We start from the raw sequence: 24,688 nt of genomic DNA, 5'->3' as shown, positions 1-24,688 counted from the left end.
TTTGTCTTCTTTGGAGAAATGTCTGTTTAGGTCTTCTGCCCGTTTCTGCATTGGGTTGCTTCTTTTTTTAATGTTAAGCTGCATGAGCTGTTCATGTATTTTGGATATTAATCCTTTGTCCGTTGATTCATTTGCAAATATTTTCTCCCACTCTGAGGGTTGTGTTTTTGTCTTCTTTGTAGTTTCCTTTGCTTTGCAAAAGCTTTTAAGTTTCAGTAGGTCCCATTTGTTTATTTTTGTTTTTATTTCCATTATTCTAGGAGGTGGATCAAAAAAGATCTTGCTGTGATTTATGACAAAGGGTGTTCTTCCTATGTTTTCATCTAAGAGTTTTATAGTGTCCTGTCTTACATTTAGGTCTCTAATCCATTTTGAGTTTATTTTTGTGCATGGTGTTAGGGAGTGTTCTAATTTCATTCTTTTACATGTAGCTGTCCAGTTTTCCCAGCACCACTTACTGAAGAGACTATCTTTTCTCCATTGTATATCCTTGCCTCCTTTGTCATAGATTAGTTGACCATAGGTGTGTGGATTTATCTCTGGGCTTTCTATCCTGTTCCATTGATCTATATCTCTGTTTTTGTGCCAGTACCATATTGTCTTGATTACTGTAGCTTTGTAGTATAGTCTGAAGTCTGAGAGTCTGACTCCTCCAGTTTCGTTTTTTTCCCTCAAGACTGCTTTGGCTATTCGGGGTCTTTTGTGTCTCCATACAAATTTTAAGATTTTTTGTTCTAGTTCTGTAAAAAATGCCATTGCTAATTTGATAGGAATTGCACTGAATCTGTAGGTTGCTTTGCGTAGTATAGTCATTTTCACAATGTTGATTCTTCCAACCTAAGAACATGGTATATCTCTCCATCTGTTGGTATCATCTTTAATTTCTTTCATCAGTGTCTTATAGTTTTCTGCATACAGGCCTTTTGTCTCCCTAAGTAGGTTTATTCCTAGGTATTTTATTCTTTTTGTTGCAGTGGTAAATGGGAGTGTTCCCATAATTTCTCTTTCAGATTTTTCATCATTAGTGTATAGGAATGCAAGAGATTTCTGTGCATTAATTTTGTATCCTGCAACTTTACCAAATTCATTGATTAGCTCTAGTAGTTTTCTGGTGGCATCTTGAGGATTCCCAATGTATAATATCATGTCATCTGCCAAGAGTGACAGTTTTACTTCTTCTTTTCCAATTTGTATTTCTTTTTCTTCTCTGATTGCTGTGGCTAGGACTTCCATAACTATGTTGAATAATGGTGGTGAGAGTGGACATCCTTGTCTTGCTCCTGATCTTAGAGGAAATGCTTTCAGTTTTTCACCATTGAGAATGATGTTTGCTGTAGGTTTGTCATATATGGCCTTTATTATGTTGAGGTAGGTTCTCTCTGTGCCCACTTTCTGGAGAGTTTTTATCATAAATGGGTGTTGAGGGCTTCCCTGGTGGCGCAGTGGTTAAGAATCCGCCTGCCAATGCAGGGGACATGGGTTTGAGCCCTGGTCCGGGGACATCCCACATGCTGTGGAGCAACTAAGCCCGTGTGCCACAACTACTAAGCCTGCACACTAGACCCCACGAGCCACAACTACTGAGCCTGTGTGCCACAACTACTGAGGCCTGCGTGCCTAGAGTCTGTGCTCTGCAACAAGTGAAGACACCGCAATGAGAAGCCCGTGAACTGCAACAAAGAGTAGCCCCCTCTTGCCGCAACTAGAGAAAGCCCGCATGCAGCAATGAAGACCCAACGCAGGCAAAAATAAATAAAAATAAAATAAATTTTTTTAAAAAATGGGTGTTGAATTTTGTCAAAAGCTTTTTCTGCATCTATTGAGATGATCATATGGTTTTTATTCTTCAACTTGTTAATATGGTGTATTATGAGATCAAGTGGTCTCGCCTTGAAAGGCACCATGGGCGTGACAGGTGCCTGACGGCTGCCATAAAGTCAGGGTGAATGGATGAATTCCTCAAAAATACGAGAGCATGCCAAAGGAATAGACCACGTGCTACTCAACACATCTGTGCAGGGAGGGCTGGAGCGATGATTGGTTGACGCCCTCGGGTCTGGGGGAGGCTGGTGGGGGCGGCTTCCTTTACGAGGTGAGCGGGCTCCTTTCTGAAGGGAGCGAGCTCTGTGTTTTGAGGAAGAGAAGGAAGAGGAAACAGCTCAGGCAAACCTCAGTGCTGGTTGAGAGCATGGGAATATGAAACTGGGTTCGACAGAACAGATGTGGCTTCCTGGAGTGGGAATCAGAAATCACTGGAGGTAAAGAATAATCTGCCTGGAGCTGCTACCAATGCAGAGCCACACCCTTCGCCCATGTGTCCCCACACCCTCAGGAGAAGCCTGGGCAGGAGCTGTGGTCCCACCGACAGGTAGCCGAGTGAGGGGCACCGAGATGGGATGCTCTCGCTGACATGGTTGGTGATGCCACTAGCTGTGGGGTAGGCTGGGACTTGAGCCCAGGTTTTTGTTTTGTGTTTGTTTTCATTCCAAGTTCAGTGTCCTGCCATCACGTCAAGCTCAGGGAAGAACTCATCGCTTCATTCAGTAAATACTTAATAATCTCCTAACACTGCCAGGTATCGGAAATAACTCTGAAATGACGATGGCTCTGAAGGTCACCTGTGAGGAATTCTGAGAGCAGATGAGAACCACGTGGGAATCGTCTGAAGCTGCAATAGGAGGTTGGGGAAAAGGAACCCTAACAACAAGAAACATTTACCGTCTACCAAGCGGGGCTATGTGACCCCTTCCCGTGAAATTAAGTACCACATATGTCATCGTATTAAATCGGGTTGCCTATCTAATGAGCAGCTACAATTATGACCTTTCTTTTTAACTTTTTATTTTATATTGGAGCCTAGTTGATGAACAATGTTGCATTCGTTTCAGGTGTACAGCACAGTGATTCAGTTATACATATACGTGTGTCTATTCTTTTTCAAATTCGTTTCCCATTTAGGTTGTTACGTAATATTGAGCAGAGTTCCCTGTGCTATACAGTAGGTATGACCTCCTTTCTGACAGGTGAGGAAACAGAGGCTCAGAGCGGGGAAGTGGCTTGATGGGGTAGAGCTCCGTTGCTGGCCTGAACTGTCCAACCCCAGGACTCTGCTCACTCCGAGCCACACTGCAGACAAGTGACTCACAGATAGAGAGGGAACAGGGGGTCTGAGCACGGAGCACAGCGGGAGGGGCGAGAAGGCTAGGTTCTCGCCTCTCCCGGCGGACTCCCACCCCCTCCCCATCATGCGGGCCGGAGCATCCTGTCTGCCTCAGCCCTACGCCTCAGCAACCGTTCCGTCCTGCAGCCTGAGGGGATGCCTGCCTCCGGAAGCCCCGGCTTCCTGCTTTCTGCTGAACCGACAACGCGTCAGGCCGGCTTTCCCAGCTGCAGCACGCAGACGACCTGACCTTACAGGCTGGGGCTGAATCACCAGCCCCTCAGCTAGAAATAGCCTTCGCAGAAGTGTGCGGAGGCCACGTGTACACCGGGAGGGGAGGGGGCAGGGCAGTGTGTCCAAGGAGTCCCAGGACCCCGAGATAACACGGGTCCGGATGTGCTGCATCCCAAACACGGTAGGCTGGCCTTGGTCACAGGCTCCAAGGAGGTGAGTGGGCACCAGGATGTCTGCTCTCCGACGTGGGCTGCGTGACGAGGCCCAGGCATCCTGCGAGGGAGGGCTGGGTTCCGATGGGCAGCCCTCGAGCGCCAATCAGATCAGGCAGGCTGCGCGCGCACACACACACACACACACACACACACACACACACACACGACTCTGCAGTCCACAGCGCCCACCGTTCTTCCCTGAGAACAATCCCAGCTTGACAAGCATCGCTGTCTTCTCTCTGGTTTTGGTCAAAGGAGCAGAGTGGGGTATTAGGAGAAGGCAGTAGCCCGGCAAAGCCCGGCAGGCAGAGCCACGGAGGGTTCTAGACTTTGCTCCTTCTTCCCCACCTAGAAGAGAGCAAACCTCCAAAGTTCACCCTGTAGAGCTTGTTCCCAGCGTACCACGTCCTCCCAGCTCTCCCCTCGTGTTGTTCTCTGCCTACCATGTTCCCATCCCAGCAATTCAGTCCCTGAAAACAGGAATGTTCACAGGACAGGGGGGTGTCATTGGTGGAACTCCGAATTCAAAGCAAGACGGCCGGGGTCTGACTCCCTGTTCTGCCACGGTCGAGGCGTAGAACCTCGCACAAATCCCAGATTGATCCTCAGTTTCTTCATACGTAAAATGGGATTCTTATTCTCCCACGGGGTGGTCGGGAAGATCCGATAGGAGAATGCACGTCAGGATGTTCTGTGAAGAGTATTCCGTTAGGAAAGTTCTTTGTAAATGTCACGGGGGCTTCTGTTATTACACAAGACTTGGGGCATGGGGACCAGTCCTGGCTTCAGTTCAGATCACCATGGGAACGCCGCTGAAATGTCTCCTGCTGTGACACTGCCCTGGCCTCTTCCCTGGGGTTACACGTGGGCCCAAGTAGGTGTGAGAAAGCACTTTGTCACTGGGGTTGTTTTATACCTGGGGCAAGGTCCTACCTGGTGACCTTGGAACAGGGCTTCCCAATTGTCTTCACATGGTGGCCGACATAGAAGGTGACATCTGTCGGCACACTGGACGCCCATCCTCCTAGGTCCCCGCCACTGCAGCCAAGAGTCAACGGCCCTGTACACCTGCTACCCCTGGGGACTTACAGGATGCACAGCTCAGGAAAGCTCCACTCCGAATTATAAACTTCTTTAAAAAAAAAAGTGAGATTGGTTTGTGGAGGTGTGGGAGGTACAGATTGATAAACTTCACACTGAGAATCCTTATTCAAAAGCTGTGTCCCCGGTTCCTCCATCCCCACCCCCATGCTTCCCCAGCAAGTCTGACCTAAGTCTCTGACTTTACTCTGAATGGAACCAGCACAGCCCTGTTCTTTTCACCCAAAGTGAACCCTCTGTGAAATCACTCCCGCAGCCTGGGACACACAGCGTCGTCTTATCTCCCCCGAGCTGTAGTGGTGGAGGCCAGGAGAGGGTTTCCAGTAAGAAGCGTGTTAGCGGAAAAGAGGCGGGGGAAGACGTAGGGAAGGAAAGGGGACTTGAGGCTGCAGCCACTGGTCATTCTCTGTCCTCTGCTGTCAGGCTCTTCTGTGACCTTCCCTTACCCGGGGTCCCCAGCGAAGGCATCTGCAGGGCTTTAGCCCTCTTTCTTCTGCAGCATAAACTTTGTTCTGGCACCAAAGGAGAGACAGCAGAGGCATGGATTCTGTGATATTACAGAAGCCCCTGTATTTCATTGGGGAATGTATAATGAGGGTTTTATTTATATATTTGGGTTTCCTTCTGAGTACCTCTTATAATAGTGACCTATAATATTAAATTATTAAAAAAACAGTCCTACGTATGATATTAAATATTAGATTAGAGGCATCTGTAGAATCTGTAATTAAAAAACTAAATAATAAAGATCAGAGAGGAAATAGATAAAATAGAGATTTAAAAAACAATAGAAAAAAATCAACAAAACCAAGAGCTGGTTCTTTGAAAGGATAAACAAGATTGACAAACCTCTGGCCAGGCTCACCAAGAAAAGAGAGAGAACCCAAATCAACAATATAAGAAATGAAAAAGGAGACGTAACAACTGATACCACAGATAACAAAACACCATAAGGGAATACTATGAACAATTATATGTCAACAAATTCGACAACCTAGAAGAAACGGACGAGTTTCTAGAAACATACAGCCCACCAAATTGAATCAGGAAGAGATAGATAATTTGAACAGACCGATCACTGGAAGTGAAATAGAATCTGTAATGTAAAAAACTAAATAATACAGATCAGAGGGGGAATAAATAAAATAGAGAGAGATTAAAGGCGTCTGCCTTGCTTGAGCTGATCCCTCATCCACTGTGGACATTATAAGCAAGGCAGTGGGAGAGAAGCAAGGCCACCGGTAGAGAATGTAAACACCCCCAGTCACTGTCTACAGGTGGGCAACTCCCAGTCGATCAGGTCCAGTGTAGCAGGTGATTAAGCAAACAATGCAGGAAGGGGTTGGAGGACAAGACAGTGTGCAACCCTCAGAGAAACTCTCAGACTAAGGCATCCGGGAGGGACTTCAGAGACTGTTTCGTTCACCATCCACCACCTCCCCAGTTTACAGATGGGGAAACAGGTCAGAGGGAGGACATGGTCCCTCAGTTTGCACGTGCAGATTTCAAAAGAAACAGGTTCCCTTTGACGGGGAAGCTGATACACATGACGGGGGCGGGTAAGGGATCTGCTCGTGTCTTATCTAAAGGAACGAAAGGTAGCTAGTGTACGCAGGCAGATGGATGCTGTTCTGGCACATTTCATTTCTCTGACCCTGGAATGAATTGTTCCAGGTAGTGATTTTGACACTGATTCAGGCCAACGCCGTGGCTGAGTTTTGTTCGCGTTCTTTTGAATACACTTTCTTTTTTAGAGCAGTTATAAGTTAACACAAGACTTGAGCAGACAGCAGACAGTTCCCATATACCCCCTTTCCCACCCTACGCACAGTTTCCTCGGCTACCAGCATCTTGCATTAAGTGGTACGTTTGTCACAGTCGATGAACCAATAGTGACGCGTGACGATTAAAAAAGGTCCAGAGTTTACGTGAGGGTCCACAGTGTGTCGTGAGTTCTGTGGGTTTTGACAAACGCACCATATTGCGTTTCCATCATCAAGGTCTCCTACAGAACAGTTTCACTGCCCTAAAATGGCCCTGCACTCCAGCTCTTGGTTGTGGGTGTCCTCCCAGTGCACAGTTCCCCTCACTGTCTCAGACGGTGGCCAAGTACCACCAGCCACAGACAACAGGGTGCAGTGCGTGCACGGTACACTTGCAGGGCTGGTCCTGCCACTAAAGCATTTGCTCCCAAGAGATGCTCTTGTCCTAGGAAGACCTCCATCTCCTGCTTCTCCTCATCTCCAGCCACTCCCCCTTCCATGTTCTCATGACAGCTCCCTCTCGGTCACCGTCTAGCAGAGCCCCTCCCGCCAAGTTCATTTCTGTTATATTTGAGATTCCACATATAAGTGATATCATACGATATTTGTCTTTCTCCGTCTGACTTACTTCACTTAGTATGAGAATCTCTAGGTCCATCCATGTCGCTGCAAATGACATTATTTCATTCTTTTGTGTGGCTGAGTAGTATTCCATTGTATATATGTACCTCTTCTTCTTTATCCATTCATTCAAATGTCGATGGACATTTGGGTTGCTTCCATGTCCTGGCTATTGTGAATAGTGCTGCTGTGAACATTGGGTTGCATGTATGTTTTTGAATTGTAGTTTTCTCTGGATATATGCCCAGGAGTGGGATTGCAGGATCATATGGCAGCTCTGTTTTTAGTTTCTTGAGGAAACTCCATACTGTTCTCCCTAGTGGCTGTATCAATTTACATTCCCACCAACAGTGCAAGAGGGTTCCCTTTTCTCCACACCCTCTCCAGCATTTATTATTTGTAGACTTTTTAATGATGGCCATTCTGACCAGTGTGAGGTGACACCTCATTGTAGTTTTGAGTAGTGAAGTTCTTGAAGTGACCTGCCAGCACTCCTCACAGGACTGTCAGAGCATCAGATGGGATACTGGGTGTGTGTGTGCATCGTAGGTTGGGAAGAGCCAGACAGAAGCAAACGGTCTTCTGCCCAGAGCATCGTCAGCGCCTTGAAGAACAGGACTGTGCTTTTTCATTCTTAGGCTTCCCTAAAGACTTTCTGCAAAGCACTAGCCATAGAATAGACTTTCCATAAACAGTTACGTGTGGGTTGATTGGATGCATTAGAGGAAGAGAGAATAGGATTGGATATTAGGAATGGAGCTTTAATCGTCAGGAGAAGAAGACACAGGGTGGCATTTTCAGGAAGGCTGTAGCTCTTCCCCTATGACCCTTCATCCTGGAGGCTTAGACATCCATCTGCCTGACACCAGGGATTGGATGGGCAAGATGCCAGGGAAACCACTGCTGAAATGATGGAGCCAGAATCATAAAGAGGTGGGAATAGGGAGCAGAGACCTCCATCTGCAGACGGAGCCTTTAGACAGAGTCCAACAAAGCAAAGAAAACTGTGGTCCATCCTGAGACCACCGCCCCATTCCCTGGTCTTTCTTTTACCAAGATTCCTCAAAATTTTTTTCATCATAGTTTAACAACAGTCAAAACAACATTTTTTTTTTTTGAAAATTGTTGAAAACCTTCACATGGAGAGAATACGACCTTGGGAGAGAATTCTCTGCACCTTCTCAGAGAGGATTCTGAGAAGTCAGGGGATGAGGGGAAGGAACAAACTTGTGGGAATACAGATTTGTCTAGTCCCCAGGCCATATTCAGAGCCTCTATTCTATGAGTGTATAGGCAGGGTCTGGACCGGAAGTCCTCCACAGAGCTCCCGGGGCAAATTCTCCCAACGCCAGGGCAGGTGTCCCCACCTGCTGCATCCCAGGCAGCCACGTGGGATCCATGGACAGAGATATCCAAAACCCACAAGCCACCGGTCTTGTCCTGAGCTTCCTGTTCCCATCTGGTACCAGGGTTTCACACCTGGTTCCCAAGGTCACACGCTCCCAGATCCTCCGACCTGTGCAGCGACAGCTGATGCCCTCCAGGGGCCAAGAAAAGGAGCACACTTACCCTGGGCTCTCTCATCCTCGCCCTCAGAAGCTTCTGAGGAGATGACACAACTACAAGGCTCCGAGCACTGTACGGACTTAGCATTCAGTGCTAGGACTCCCCAGAAAAGCCCATGTACATCTTAGGCTGGAATCCTGGAAGGGGATGGACAGTGAGATGTGGCTCGGTCCCTGTGTATTGACTCCAGTGCACAGGAGGGGTGCAAAATCTGTTCCTTGATAAGAACTGTAGAGTCAGGCTTAGGGGTTACAATCTCTCGGGGAGCTTTGGAAACAAGTGCAAAGAGTCTCACCTTCATTCAGCAAGGCGAAGGATGGTCCTGGGGGAGTTATGGTTGTTCTCTCGGGCAGCCAGGTTGGGAGCCCCCGGCAGGAAGTCTAGCCAGGAGCTGGAAGGTCTGCCATCCCTGCTACTGGGCAAATCCCTACCTCCAAGCTCAATGTTTCCTTATCTCAGGTGGGAAGAATTACTCTGAGATGCTTGCACCTTCCTTCACTCTCACCAAGTGGGGGATCCTTCCTCTCCCCGAAATCAGCCTACTCCCCTGGGTGGTCCTCTGCCTTCAGATGCACCTGCCAGGCATTCAGGGCTGGTGGGGAGTCTTTGGAAGTGACGTAGGCCGGCACATCAGTTCTGTCTCCTAACAGGACACACGGAAGTGGCCAGGGAGGTTCCACCTCCAACCAGTCTGGGACCAGAGCGCATGACCACATCCTTCTCTCAAGACACCTGCCCTGCCTCCTGCAGCACCTTGGCAGCTGCTGGGAAACCCCTCTCTGACCCACCCTGCAAGTCTCCCTCAAGCCCCTTTGCCCCCAAGTCCCCCTTGACCACGGTGTCCACCACCGAGGTCTGTCTGTCCTCTGGATGCTCTGGTATGTCGCACCCGTCCTGGTCACCCAACGCCTCTCACATGGTGGTGCCTTGCATGGAACAAGGTCTTCTCCGCTCACTCGCATCGTGGGCCCCTTGAGGATAAGTTTGCTCTGCTTTGTATCCTGTGGTGAACACATGTACGAACCATTCTGTGACTGTTACTAAAGAGAGCTGTCTCACACATAGCACTGAAGTGTCCTAAATCTTCTCTCTAACCTGGGGGGACCAGCACCCTGTGTCTTAGAGACACATCCTGGGTCCAGGCAAGGAGCACTGTGCCCCTTTTCTCCTGGACCTGTCTCTCCTGCTCTTGTGGCTTCAGCCCCAACACGGGGACGGCTCAGGACACCCGGATTCAAATCCAACCTCTCCCGGTATGAGCTGCACATCTTCGGGTGCGTTATTTAAACTGTCTACATCGGCCTCTTAATCTATACAGAGGAGGTACCTGTACCTCTCCAAAGGGTTATTATGAAAAGTGAATGAGTTACTACCAGTAAAGCACATCATAAATTCCATAAGCGCCAGGCGTCTCTGAGGTCATCATCGGAGGAGCAGCGGAGGGAACCGGAAGACCCTGTCCCGGCTCTCCTGTTTGTTTGTTTTGTGACTCTGGACGTGTGAACCCCAAGAGCTCCATTTCTTCGTGTCTAAACTTAAAATATGGATGACACCTGGGGAGTCTACCTCACAGAGTGGCAGCGAGGTTCAGATGAGCTCATACACGTGAAAATGCTTTGTAAACGATAAAAACACGTGTGTGGGCAGGATAACCAATGCCACTTCTTTGTGCCTGCGTCTGTGTGACCACCCTTCCCATGGTGCCTTCTGCGTTAGCTGGGAGCGCCTGGGGCGGGGATCACATCGCTCCCCTCTGCCAGCAGCCCCGACCTCTAGCCTGCCGCCCGCACGTGGTCTGCACTCAGTAGAGGGGACGTGGGAAGCGCAACAGTCCCCTCGCATGTATGTTTTTCTAGAAGGCGTGCAGTGATAGGACTGTCGCCCCACACGAGAGGGCACATCTAGTCCCAGGAGCCAGGCCCCCCACAGACACTAAACGTGGGGGCGCCTGGCCTGCGGCTCTGCTCCCGGGACCCTCCCGGGCTCCTGTCCGTGGGCTTAGCCAGCAGGCGTCATCTTCATGAGGTTTCTGAATTCACCTCCACGCTATTGGAGAGGCCACAATACCAGTGGGGTTGCCCTCGGCAGTTCAAATCAGGGAAACCGAGCGATCAAACCTCAGCATTCCGTAAAGGAGCAGGGACTCTGAGGCCTTTCTCCTTTCCTCCCGTCTCAAAACCCTCCCAAGGTTGCAACTTTGCTTTTGTGCCTCTGACTCGGTCTCCCACATCTTCACGAAGAGGGGCTCTCAGAGGACGCCACTGCCTGGTACTGACCTGGATTCCTTCTGTATCCCTCAAAACACACACTTAGGGCTGTGCATAGACAAAGCTCTGGGTGCTTAGTTCCGGATTGGAATTCAAAAGACTGAGAAAAACAAAATGAGTGACTTGATGGGAGATTAATTGCACAGGCATCTGTTGACTGCATGAGTGAAGCTGGATTTTTTCGGAACCACTGGCTGCCTTCGCATTTCCTGGTGGAAGTGGGGCAGGTCAGCAGACAACCCAGTGTCGTAGATAACTTTTGCCCACACATCATTCACTTTTGGGAGCGTTGGCTTGAAATTGAGGGGTGTGTGTGTGTGTGTGTGTGTGTGTGTGTGTGTGTGTGTGTGTGTCTGGAACCGACGTGCCTTCCGTGAGCCTCAGAGATCCCTGTATTCTCTTCAGATGGGCTGGTTACAACACAGAGGATGTGGACGGTGGAGTTTTTCCTGTTTGATGTCACACTGCTACCCTTTAAAAGTCCGAGGGAAAAAAAGGAGGGAATGCAGCCTAGGAGCCGCAGGCCAGAAACCAGCAAGGAAGAGGAGAAACAGTCCAGGGAGGCCAGGCGCAGAGCCAGGGTCGGGTTTCAGACTCCACACCAGCCAGAGAGCCGCGATGCTGGGGGCCTGGCTGGGCCTCTGGGTCTGCACCCTGGGCTGTGCGGTCCACGCCTATCCCAACACCTCCCCGCTGCTGGGCTCCAGTTGGGGCGGCCTGACCCACCTGTACACGGCCACGGCCAGGAACAGCTACCACCTGCAGATCCACAGGGACGGCCACGTGGATGGCTCACCCCAGCAGACCATCTACAGTAAGTTGGGGCTCCGTCTAGGCTGGGAAGAGGGGGGACTGATCTGTGCCTCCACCTGCAGGGACTTGGGGAGGCCTTGGCTGGACCAGAGGGCTAATCCAGCCTCCTAGCTTCTCGCCCAGGATCCGTGAGTGCATGTGTGTGTGTGCGCGCATTTAAACCTTGGGAGAAGATTCTGCCACCTCCCCAATTACTGTGTATTGGTTTCTCCCAACAAGAATAATTTCCATCTTAACTAAAGTCCATCTTCCCACAATAGCAGCCACTTTCTCTGTGCCCTGTCCAAAGAGTCAAAAAACGTACAAAAGACAGGCAAGGAGGCTGGGAGCAAAAGAAGTCACATCCGTCAGTAGACACTGAGTTTTGGCTCATGAACTTTGGACTGGGTTAACGGTAGAGGTTGTGAAGATTTCTGTACCAGACCAGGGCTTGGAATAGATAAACCCAGAGGCTCTTTCCAACTCAGAGCTTCTAGTATGCTGGCCTTATAAAAGTTCTCAGGGAAAATGTATTAAAGACTAGACTGTCCAGGAATCCTGTCTTGATGAGTCTGACCCAGTGCATCCATCCATCCATCCATCCAACAAGCTTACTAGGGGCTTCAGTGGAACCCAGGATGCTATGAGCTGGGGAGTCTTCTCTGTGGAGCTGAAAGGTCCACTTATTAGCAAATTAATCTGGTTGGGAACTCACTGAAAACATGAGACAACCGGAATGTTTTTAAAGATTAGGTTTGTGGAAAGTTGGACCACAGTCCACAATAGTCAATCAATTAGCTGTGTTTCCGATGTCCCCAGAAGGAATAATGGGGTGGGGGGGATGACAGATACTGAAAAAGACAAGGTCTTCTATTTTAGGAAAACCTGTAAAAATTAAGGATCCAGAAAAATGCCAACTGATTCAAAATAGATCCAATCAGAGAAAGGAAGGAGTAAGCACAGTCTCTGTTTAATTAAAGACAATGTCTTATAGGAATAATGACTGGCCCTTTATTGGTGCACTAAATTATTCTGTAATTTTGCTGTGGCCTTGCTATACGCAGGACATTCATTCTGCTAAGAGTCAAAGGACCTTAAACCTGGTAGTGAGAGAGATGCATGTGCAAAGCCAAGAGTCCAGACCTCTTCAGGTGCCCAGTGGATGGTGACAGGGGGTGAAAGAAAGGAGGAAGTTCTCCCCAAATACCAAACAGGTTCCAGAACTTAGGGGCACACAGTGGATTCAGGAGTCAACATCTTGGAAGCCAAGTTTGAGTCCCATGGCAAAAATTCTGAAATAAATCTGGATACAGTTGATGCATCCAAAGTATTGCCCGTTTTATTCAATGGATATTTAGCAGAACCTACAACGTGTCTGACATCGTGAAAAGCTCTGTGGCTTCAAAGGAAGACCAGCCCTTCACGCACCTCCAGGTTTCCAACCTTCGTGTCTCACAGCTCACGATCAGCTTTGAGGAAACACAGTTTTGCCCTCTCGTGGAAGGCCGCCCTCACTTCAAGATGAGAGGTGATTTAAAACGCAGGACGGTAGATTATGGTAAATTATTTTGATTCCCCTACATGGAAAGGGCTGCAGACAATTAGAGAATGCTTATAAAATTTCTCTATAATCACAGAATCCTTTTGATGAAAGGAAGCCCCCGAAGACACGGCCTGGTGGGGGGAGAGGGAGGGCTGTGAGCGGTGCCCGGAGTGGGTAGGGCTCAGCCCACTGAGTTTGCAGCATGAATCATAGAATTTTCCCTCTTATATCCACCGACCTCAGGCCCCAAGAAGGCACAGAGCGCTAGCTGGAATGAATTAAAATGACTGAGAGGAAGCAAAGTGAATTGAACTGATTTCAGACTTTTTTTTTTTTTTTTTTTACAGAAATGTGATTTTGTTTTGTCATATAAGGAACCTACTAAGCCTTCTGTCTCTGGCAATTAAGGAACCTGGGGAGGGACTGAGTCAGGGGCGGGAGAGAGACACTTTTGCTAGTTTATATAACATTTATACTATTCAGATCAGTTATCATGAGCATTATATATATAGATAGACAGACAGATATACACACTAAGATAAAAAGTTACCCAAAAAGGAAAGAAGAAACACAGATGCCTGTAGCTCCATAGGACAACCAAGTAACAGGCTGGAGAAGGATTTGTAATGACCTCCCCAATGAACGCAAAGCAACGGTTTTACATTGATGGAAAGGTGCGGAGTGTTTTTTCCCCTCCTAATTAATTACAGATTTCCAGTGAAATGTGGTTCACTTGATTACTGTGCTTTACTAAATTCTTGATTAATAGTTGAGTGCTCAGCCCATCTTTGGTTTGCTGATCGTTGTAAAATTATCTGCCTACAAGATTCTATATCCTCGTGACTTGCAGCTGGTGTCAGGGAGTGTGTCTCCAATGTCTGTCTCCTTCCTACTATAAACAAGGCTACCCTCCCACTCTCCGTGAGCCCCACTTTGTGGCAACAGCAGCAAAGAGATGCTTATTACCCCTGGTTAATATTACTCCCTGGCTCCAGGTCTTTTTATTTCCTCTCCTTCCCCAACGTCACTTTCTTGAAGCCGAACTATCCTTGGGCTCTCTAACCCTTCAAAATGTTATCTTTCTTTTGGGGAGCTCAAAGTCCTTTACATCCATCATCTTATTTATCATTTATTGACCATGAGACTAGAATAGGGCAGAAAATTTTCTACTTTTATAGCAGAGATTGAGGCAAAGTGGTAATAGTAACAATCACCGGCATTTAGAATGTGGGTTTATAGCAGATAAAAATATTATCTCCTTACATCCCGAAGAAGACCAAATGAAGTAAATGATTCTACTCCATATGAGAAAACAGAGGTTCAAGGACTCAGATAACTGGCTTGTGGTCACATAGGCGGTAAATGACCTAGGGGAGACCTGGACCCGGGTCCCCTGCTTCTTCTGTATCACGTGCACAGACACGGCATCACGTAAGGAAATGTCCTTTACACCTGCCGGGCTCCAACAGGTGTGGTCCCAGCGGCCAGTGGTTTGTGCCTTCTTTCTACCAAATGCTGCCCTTGGGTCGGTGCAGACCTGCCTCAGTCACCTGCACAGGGAGGACAATCGGCTCTTCCATTTGCTGGACTTTTGCACCGGCTCCTGTGGGTTTGATTCAAGCCTGTGCGTCCTCACGGCAGCAGCTCCCGGTGCCCCTGAAGGCAGTCTTCTGTCCTCACTGGCCCTGGAGACAATGCACACTGCTCACAGGGACCCAGGCATCGGCTGGGAGCTGGCAGGGTGTGGGCTTATCGTCAGGGGCAGGGCAGCCATCCTCCACAGGGCCTTCCATCTGCTAAATGTTTTCAAGGCACTTTTTTACAGCATCATCCCATTTGATCCTAGTTGCAAATTGCAACCCTGGGAAGCAGGCAGGACAGCTGTGATTCTCCTCTCTTCCCAGCTGAGGACTCTGAGGCTTGAGCGATGAGTTGCCCAACGCTACAGAGTTAGTACAGGGCATAACAGGGACCGGAATCTTAGCGCCCCAGTTCCGGGCTCCTGGCTCAGCACCTCTCCCCTGACCCCCTCGGGGGTACCGTGACCTGGGGGCCTCATGGCCGTGGCCTGGATTTCGGCCCTTGATTTCATCTTCTAAGGCTTGTCGTGATGTCAGCTGGAGACGAGCTCCAGGGTTGTGGGCAGAGGATGTTAGGGTCACTCACCCGAGTTTCCTGAGTTTGAATCTTGCCTTGCTTTCCTCATGATTTAAATGGGAAGGTTGCTACTTCCAATATTAATACTGGTGACGTTAACAACATAGCTGGTTTTGTGGGGGGGGGGGTTCTTTTCTTATTTCTTATTTATTTATTTTTGGCCGCGGCCCATGGCATGTGCGGTCTTAGTTGCCCGGCCAGGGACTGAACCTTCACCCCTGCAGTGGAAGTGCAGAGTCTTAACCACTGGGCCGCCAGCGAAGTCCCAGAGCAGCTACTTTGAGAGTTTAAAAATGTGTCAAACACTCAGAGTGCAACATCTCAAAAACAGTTACGAAGTGTAATTTTTTTTTCCCCCAAGTAGACTGAAAATTCCTCAGGCTGGAAACAATTCCTTACATGTGCCTTATGTCTCTCTCAGGCCTTCTCTCAGCATTAGCCATAGATCTGAGACTCACAGGCAGACCCCGTTATGGAGCATTTAATATCCTCTGCACCTCCCATGCCCCACCCCACTTCCAGAAGCTTCCCTCAAGCCTAATCCTTAGCCAAACTTGGAAACCAATGACCTCTCCTCTTTGGCCCTCTGCCTGGGCTTGTTCCCAGCCTCACGGCCTCTGCCCCACATCATTCTGACTTCTCTGTGCTCAGCTAGTGTCTAGTACTGCCTGCTGCTCTCTTTGGAGGGCTCTGTACTGAGCCTCCATGGGGTAGATCTGGGCAATGAGTCACCCCACGAGGCGCCATCACTTACTGGGCACAGATGCCTGGCATTTCCACCCTCTCCAGGCTACATTTCTAGAAGACTCGACCCCTGCCTGGGCTACCTGCCTGGGAACCGTGAGGCCAAATGAGATGTGTGGGGAAATTCTGTGGTCGGCAAAGGGAAGAGGCCCCAAGACCTAAAGAGATGATTCTAGTAGAAAATGTCAGGTAATTAAACAGCATCTGGGGAGGACATCTTGCTGAATTAGCACTCATATCACACCTTTTATGGTCTCGTTGTACCCTTGCTACAAAACAGAAACTTTAACTGCTCACTGGTACTTGTTAGAATTGCACATCCCCATGGGGGTGGGGGGGGTTACACTTAAAACTGTTGTCAGTTACTCAGGGTGTAGGTAGTGTGAATGGGTTTCAGACCTTCGTCCAGGGCTAGTTTTTGAGAGGGGCTGCACCTGGGGGCACCACCAAGTGAGAAAAAGACCAGGAATAGCGATGAAGAAGCAAGAAGTAATTCCCTGCATCCCAGGATCTACTCGACATGGAAAGATAAACCATCTGCTTCTAAGTGGCTCACCCTAGGGAGGCACTAGACATGTGAGCTTATTAAAGCAGGTGAGGAGATACATGCTCTGAGAGAGGCGAGTCGGAGCGGCCGAGAAGAAAGAACAGGTCATTTTGATTAGGGAGATTAGGAAAGTCTCCATACAATAGTGACATCTGAGCCTGGCCTTGAAGCGTGAGTGACCTCGATAAGCAGAGGGGGGAGGAGAAGATCCATCCGAATACTGTTCTTGACACATAAAGGGTGCTGACTGCTGTATCACTGACTCCTGCACGGCTCCCTGGGTGGAGGGTCAAGCTGGATGCTTGAAAGACATCTGGGCATAGATTTAAAAATCACAAAAGCAGAAGGCTTGGGAGGACGTGACCACCACCACAGACATTAAGAAGTATGAGCCAGGCAAAGGGGAAAATAAAGAGAGTCCAAGCACAGAGAGAAACATGTTGGTACAGGTGGAAGAAAGCTGGGAGTTCAGGGTGCTCCTTACAGGCAGGAGGAGACGCAGGAGGCAAGGTGGGGAGGGGAGAGGGGCGGGGGAGGGGAAGTCTGAAGAAAGAGGCTGAACAAGGACAAGAGGAGGCTTCTGTGAAATCATCACCGCCCTTTAGATCAATCAAGGGAGGGTCCTTGGAGGTAGGGGCTGGATGTGAAGCCAGGTTTTGACTTGAATGATTTTCTCCATAGGTGCCCTGATGATCAGATCTGAGGATGCGGGATTCGTGGTGATAACAGGGGTGGTGAGCCGGAGATATCTCTGCATGGACTTCAGAGGCAACATTTTTGGATCTGTGAGTTTCTTTTTGTGCTGGGTAATTCTTTGGAAATAATTATCTCATTACTCTGGCAAAATGTAGAATTTTATAGCTTAAAGGTTCCACTTGCACATTACCTGGGTGATGTTTTCACTGAGTACTTTTTTCCATCTAAGTATCAAACGCTCAGGCTTATACAGCTGAGGTCTGAACCCAGGCCATCTGGCTTTGGAGCATCTGGGCTCTCAGTCTCTAGTCCTACCTGCCCTTTGGTCCCCATTTTTTAACTAGCACAGCACCTTGTCTGCAGCCCAGGTCCTCGAGTCACATACGTTCGTGTTGGAAAGTCCATTAGAAAGAAAGGGTGAGAGGCCACTGGGGTCTCATGATCTTGTTACCAGACATCCTTGACCTTGGGCAAGTCCCCTATTTCTCTCAACTTCAGTTTTTCCTCACCCGGAAAAAGTCAAGTGGGATGGACCATGTGCCCTGTGGGGCTCCCCCAAATCAAGATCTGTAACGAACTCCCTCGGCCCCAGCTGTGATGGCTGGTCTTTTGGACTGGTGAGCAAGGGCTTTCCCAAACTACAGGACGCAGCATATCCCAAAGCAGGGGGGGCACTGGACAGAAGCAGTGCTGCGCATCTCAGAAGCTCCTCCCACCAGACATTCCAAGAGAGCAATTACTTCCTGTTTTACTTACTGCTGTGTCCCAGCACCCACCATAGTATCTGGCCCAGAGTAGATAAATATCTGTTGAACAAATATAGATAAATAAGTACATAAATACCTGTTGACCGCATATAGGCATATGCAGAGTCCTCATCTGTAAGATACTTACTTCGTGGACTTCTGAGGATTAAAGGACATCCTACGTAAAGGCCCTAGCAGGCACTTAGCAAAACGCAGCACCAGTTAGTGGCAGAGTGAGGGCTCACGTAGGTCACCTGGTGATGAAGTTCATGTCCCTTAATTCCCAAACTCTGTTCTGCCTCCGAGGGGGAGTCTCCTTACTTATGTGCGGCCCTACAAACCCCAGCCCACCTTTGTCCAGGTGAGGAGACAGACCGAAGCCACCTCTGAGCCAAAAACAAAAGGCAGAGAGAGGGCAGGCCTCTCCGTCCAGCCCGGCCCCAGGCAGCCAAGTGCCGGCGGCGGGTCCCCAGGCGGGGCCGCGAGCTCCACAAGCCTGTCCCCACCTGCCAGTCGTAACCGCAGTTTGGAAATGAGTGGAAATCACTTTTGCTCAGCAGGGCACGACGGGGTTAAAGGCAAGGCCCGAGGAGAGTGGGTGGGAGGATTGGGGTCCCGGGATGGAGCTGGTCCCAATCCAGCCCGCCGAGGACTTCGGCCTCACCCGGTCGCCCCGCCCCGCTTTCAGCATCACTTCAGCCCCGAGAGCTGCAGGTTCCGGCAGCGGACGCTGGAGAACGGCTACGACGTGTACCACTCGCCGCAGCACCGCTTCCTCGTCAGCCTGGGTCGGGCCAAGCGGGCCTTCCTGCCGGGCACCAACCCGCCCCCGTACGCGCAGTTCCTGTCGCGCAGGAACGAGATCCCGCTGCTGCACTTCGCCACCGCGCGGCCCCGGCGCCACACGCGCAGCGCGCACGACGGCGGGGACCCGCTGAGCGTGCTCAAGCCGCGCGCCCGCGCCACGCCCGCGCCCGCCTCCTGCTCGCAAGAGCGGCCCAGCGCCGAGGACAGCGGCCCTGCGGCCAGCGACCCGCTGGGGGTGCTCCGCGGCCACCGGCTGGACGCGCGCGCCGGGCCGGGGGGCGCCGAGCGCTGCCGGCCCTTCCCCAGCTTCGCTTAGGGCGGCCCAACTCGGAAAGCCAAACCGTCTGGGGCGCGGGCTGGAGGTGGGGCGAACCGGCCCCCCTTCCTCCCTTAGCGGGAGGTCCCCGGGGATTGCCCTTGGAGGCCGGAGCGGTGGCGCCCCTCGCCTTCCTCCTCCCACCTGGACGCGCTCCTTTGGGAGAGAAGGGGTTCCCTCACCCCCAGCCCTTCCTCTTCCCTCTCCTCTCGTCTCCATCAGTCTAACATTAAGAACAGGGGCTTAGCGAGTTGACCAGACGGGAGGTGAAGCAGGGAGCCCAAGCCAGCGGCTTCTCCACCGCCCCCTGCTTTGTGCCATCTGCCTGGACCCTGTTGGCAGGGTTTGAGTTTGCAACCTTGACCTGGGCGATTAACAGCTCGACTGAGCAAAACCCATGAAAATCCTAACCTCAAGCCTTCGTTCTTCCTTAAGCATCTCTGGAGAAGGGCCGTCAACAAGACTGGGGGTAGGCTGGTCAAAACTTAGCCAGAATGAGCACCCGGAGGACGGAGGCAGGGATCAAGCTAGAGACACGAGCTCCTTACAGGATGGCCCCTTGCCCTGCTCTGTCCCTCTGTGCAGCCAAAGCCCGGCCCAGAGTGACGCTGCGCTTCCCACGTGGCCCCCGCCTCTTGGCCCTACCTTTGGCTTGAGTGAATTGGGCCTGAGGAGGAGTTTTGGTCTTGGCTCCTGAAAATCTACCCTGCTAGGATTTGTTTTTCAAAATGGAAATAAATTCAAACTCTCCCAAGAGGCCCTTAATTAAGCCTCTGCTTTCAGGTTGAGTGGTGATCCATTCTGGATGAATCAGACAAATGTTGCAAGGAGGGGCCTTGTGACAACGGGACTGCTCTGGGTTGGGTTTTTTTTGCCAGTTGTGTCTTTTTTTTTTGCGGTACGCGGGCCTCTCACTGTCGTGGCCTCTCCCGTTGCGGAGCACAGGCTCCGGACGCGCAGGCTCAGCGGCCATGGCTCACGGGCCCAGCCGCTCCGCGGCATGTGGGACCTTCCCGGACCGGGGCACGAACCCGCGTACCCTGCATCGGCAGGCGGACTCTCAACCACTGCGCCACCAGGGAAGCCCCAATTTTATCCTTTTGTGAAGTGGCATCGGGGATTCCGGGAAAAGAAGCCCAACCACCAGGGATCACAGTGTAGGAGTCAGGAAAAGCCAGCACTGTCAGCTCTTCACCATGACCGCAACCCGCCCTGTAGCCGTGGCTAGAGGCTTAGCTAAAACACTCCTAGGCGGGCGTGTCTGGGTCTTACTCCACTTGGACGTTCTGGGGGCACCAAATGAAGACAGCTTTCAGTCCCAGGAGCCCCAGCGCTACCCTGAGGAAAACCAACCCTCACTTACAGAACAGCTGAGCACCAGGCAGAGGGAGGCTGATACCTTAGTCATCCTCAGGGGCCCCATTTCCTACCTCTATTTAAATGGTCACCTGAAGAGCAGAATATGCACGAGCAGCAGCTCCCTCCCAGTCACCTTCTCCCCCTGCTGCCATCACGCACCCGACCTTAGAAACGGATCCATTCTTTTACTTATGAGAGAAACATTGGCCGACTGCTCTCACCTATGGTTTCAGGCTGATCTTGAAGGATGAGTTCCTATTTCAAAACACTCAGACTGTGTATAATAACTATATAGCAGTGCATGGCAACTATTTTCTTTATAGTTTTCATTTTCCGTTCGAGATATTATAGTGTATAAAAGCTACTGGAAACCTAAACGGAGAGGACTTCGGCAGAAAACTGGTTCCTTGGGGTTTTCTCTTTGGCAGAGCTAAGAGGGCCTCACAATGTCTTATGTCACTTAGCACGTGGCAATATTTATTTATTTATTTGGAAGACTTCTGCCTATCGCTCTATATTTATGGATATTTATAAAAATGTAACACCATCTTTTTCCTTTCTCCTTTTAAAAAAATAAAATTGATCTCAGCTTCTCTTAGCTTTTCCTTTTTGTATTACTACACAAAAGTACATAGAACTATGAGAATAAAAGGAATTACAGGAGGAATTATGGGAGGGGAGCGCTGGGAAAATCTAGAGGGAGCGAAGTTGACAAATTTCAGAGTTTTAAAATATTCAAGGTTTTCTCCATACACAAATGAACTCAGCAATTTTGCCTAATTCAGACAGAATTATTGAAAACAAGGAAAAGATTTTAATACTGGATTTCTGATCACTCTAGCTTGTGTTTCCTTTAAGGAGAGGAATTTCTTTTTATTTGAAAAATACCCACAGACACAGCCACCTCAAGATCCCAGTAAGCTTCTAAAGAAAGATGACACATTCCAGGCTCTGGAAGAAATAAGGGGAAGTGGCCCACAGTCAAGAGAAAATTCAATCACTAGAAACCAACCGTTAGATGCCCCAGATCTTGGAATTAGCAGCAGGAACTTTAAAGCAGCTATTATAAATATATTTAAGGGTTTTAAAGGAAGGAATGGTAATAAGGAACAAAGAGATCAGGAATCTCAAAAGAGAAAAGAAATAATAAAAAGAACCAAGTAGAAATCAAAAATTGAAAGATACAATATCAGAAATAATAAATTTATTAAATGAGCTTAATAGATTGAAGATGAAAGAACAGTCATTGAAAATAATAAAGTTAACATGTAATCTGATCTGAAGAAAGAAAAAATATGTTAAAAAAATAATGACCAGAGTCTCAGTGATCTGTGTGACAATATCAAACTGTCCAAAACATGTGTACGTGGAGTCCCAAGAAAGGAGCGGAAAGAGCTGAGGAATAATATTTGAAGATACAATGGCTGAAATTTTCCCCCAATTGATGAAAAACTAATGTACTGATAAAAGAAGCTCAGCAAACCTCAAGAAAAATAAAAACAAAGAAAGTCACAGTCAAACTGTGATTTGAGTATATCACAAACTTCTGAAAGCAAGGATGAAATCTTGAAAGCTGCTGAAGAAAAATGAAACTTCAGGGATACGTGAACAGCTGCGCACAGCTGATTTCTCACCATAAACAAGGGAAGCCATAAGGCGTTGAAAAGCTTGAAAGAAAATAAAGCTACATGCCCAGAATTACATATCCTGCAAGAACATCCTTCAAAAGTGGGGAGGGGGAAATGAAGGTGAAGTAAAAACTGAGAGAACTTGTTGCCAGGCTGAAGAGAAATAACACCATATAGAAAACAAAGAAGGGCAGCAGAAATAGTAAAAATGTGGGTAAATTCAAACAACTACAAATATGTGATACACTTTCTTCTCTTGGTTTCTTTAAAATACCACTTAAAGCAAGAATTACAACACCGTACTGTGTGGCAGAATTTCCACACAGGATGGGAAGGGTAAATGAAAGACTGTAACACTGTATGTCAAAGTCATACAACATGAATTCTAAGGAGACTGTGATAAGAATATATGCATATTATAATTCCTAAAGTACCTCCAATAGTAAAAACAATCAAAGGGGTGTTGACAAAAGCCATTAAAAGTATTAAACGAGAATACTAACAAAATACTCAATTATCCCAAAAGGAGGCAGCAAAGGAAGAACAGTAGAAGAAAAATCAGAGGGGACCAATAGAAAAATGACAAGACTAAATCCAACCGTATCAATAATTAGATCATATATAAATAAAACACCACAACTAAAGGCGGCAATGGTCAGACTGCATGAAATAAAAACACCCATCTACATGTTGTCTATACAAGATGGACTTGAAAGAAAAGAAGGGAAGGATATTAAATTAGTTCGCTGCCATAACAAAATGCCACAGACTGGGTGGCTTAAACAACAGAAATTTATCTTCACAGAGCTCTGGAGGCCAGAAGTCCAAGGTCAAGGTGCCAGCAGGTTTCATTCCTTTCGAGGCCTCTCACCTTGCTTGGAGGCACCACCTTCTCGCTGCGTCCTCACCGGGTGTTTCCACCGTACTCAGGCATCCCTGGTGTCTCTCAGGGTGAACAAATTTACTCTTCTTTTTAGAACGCAAGCCAGACTGGATTAGTACTTTCCTTATTGGCCCCATTTTAACTTAATTGCCTTTTTAAAGGCCCTCTCCCCAAACACATTCGCATTCTGAGTTACTTGGGGCTAGGACTCCAACACATGAACTTGGGAGGACATAATCCAGTCCATAACACACACATATAGTGATAACAGCAAGCACGAGAAGTATGGGCTTACTTACTATATAAATAGCAAACAAAAAGGCTTCAAGTTAAGGAATACTGCCATAGGTAAAGAGGAACGTTTCTTAATGACAGAAGGGCCAATTCATAAGGAAGACATAAAAATCACAAATGTTTCTGTCTCTAAAAACAGAGTAACAAAACACATGAAGCAAAACTGACAAAACTGAAGGGAGGAATAGACAAGTACTGATCTGAGTTGGCAATGTGAACACTCCTCTCTCAGTAGCTGAGTAAGCAAACAGGCAAAAAATCAGAAAGGATTAGTGGTGTCTAAGCGACACTGTTAATGAACGTCATATAACTTACATTTATAGGGCATCAAACCCGACAACTACAGAAGACTACTTTCTGAACAGATGGAATGTCCACCAACATAGACCACATACAGGCCAACAAACAAGTCTCAATTAACTCAAAAGTTCAAAATCTTACAGAGCAAAATAAATGACTGAATAAATAAACAAACAGGGAGAAGAGTACAATCTCTCAGGCAGAGTTCCGAGTGATGTATGTGGATACTGTGTCCTTAAGAAGGCAGCATAAACCCCACTGTGCACAGAGACTTCCTTCCAAAAGGTACAGTCAGAAAAGGGGGAAAGAAGAGCCTCTTTGCCGTGGAGAAACCTCACGAACACCGCCTCAGCCAGGTGATCAAGGTCAATATCAAAATCAACACCAACAATCAAACAAAATAAGTCACGTTGACAGTGTGTCCTCCTGAGATGATGTGATGAAAAATGGTACTTTGCTTCTGTGGTCTTCTCCCAGAAAACCATAACCCCACTCTGGTCATGAGAAGAACACCAAATTCCAACAGATACACATCCTATAAAACATGATACTAATCCTCCTCAAAACTGATTGACATATACACACCACTATATATAAAATAGATAACGAATAAGGACCTACTGTAGAGCACAGGGAACTCTACTCAATACTCCGTAATGGCCTATATGGGAAAAAGAATCCAAAAGAGAGTGGATACATGTATATGTATAACTGAATCACTTTGCTGTACACCTGAAACTAACACAACGCTGTAAATCAACTATACTCCAATAAAAAATTTTTTTGAATAAAATAAAAATTTGTATCATGAAAAAAATAAAGTTGACAGTAAAAACAAAAACAAAACAAAACTAACTAATTCCAGATAGATTAAGACCTAAACAAAAAAGGTAAAATTATAAAACTTCTAGAAGAAAACAGAGTATCTCTATAGTTAGGGGGTGGGCAA

At 48.2% G+C, this 24,688-nt stretch overlaps 1 protein-coding gene across 1 annotated transcript; it reads left to right on the top strand.

The window, feature by feature from the left end:
* Positions 1 to 11,530: 11,530 nt before the first annotated feature.
* On the top strand, positions 11,531 to 19,275 carry FGF23 (fibroblast growth factor 23). Its single transcript, XM_022577347.3, has 3 exons — positions 11,531 to 11,741; positions 17,392 to 17,495; positions 18,841 to 19,275. The coding sequence occupies exons 1-3, from the start codon at positions 11,546 to 11,548 to the stop codon at positions 19,273 to 19,275; spliced, it is 735 nt and encodes a 244-aa protein (XP_022433055.3). The 5' UTR covers positions 11,531 to 11,545.
* Positions 19,276 to 24,688: the final 5,413 nt, after the last annotated feature.

This window comes from Delphinapterus leucas, chromosome 11 (assembly GCF_059928025.1).
Source record: "Delphinapterus leucas isolate spDelLeu-1000000601 "Yukka" chromosome 11, BTC_Dleu_Yukka2, whole genome shotgun sequence".
NCBI classification, from domain to species: Eukaryota; Metazoa; Chordata; class Mammalia; order Artiodactyla; family Monodontidae; genus Delphinapterus; species Delphinapterus leucas.
The sequence above is the reverse complement of the archived record's forward strand: the minus strand, read 5'-3'. Positions and strand labels throughout refer to the sequence as shown.

Coding starts and splice junctions, on each gene's coding strand:
- FGF23 (XM_022577347.3), top strand. CDS start 11,546: ATGCTGGGGGCCTGGCTGGGCCTCTGGGTCTGCACCCTGGGCTGTGCG. Junction 11,742..17,391: donor ACCCCAGCAGACCATCTACA/GTAAGTTGGGGC, acceptor TTTTCTCCATAG/GTGCCCTGATGATCAGATCT. Junction 17,496..18,840: donor GAGGCAACATTTTTGGATCT/GTGAGTTTCTTT, acceptor CCCCGCTTTCAG/CATCACTTCAGCCCCGAGAG.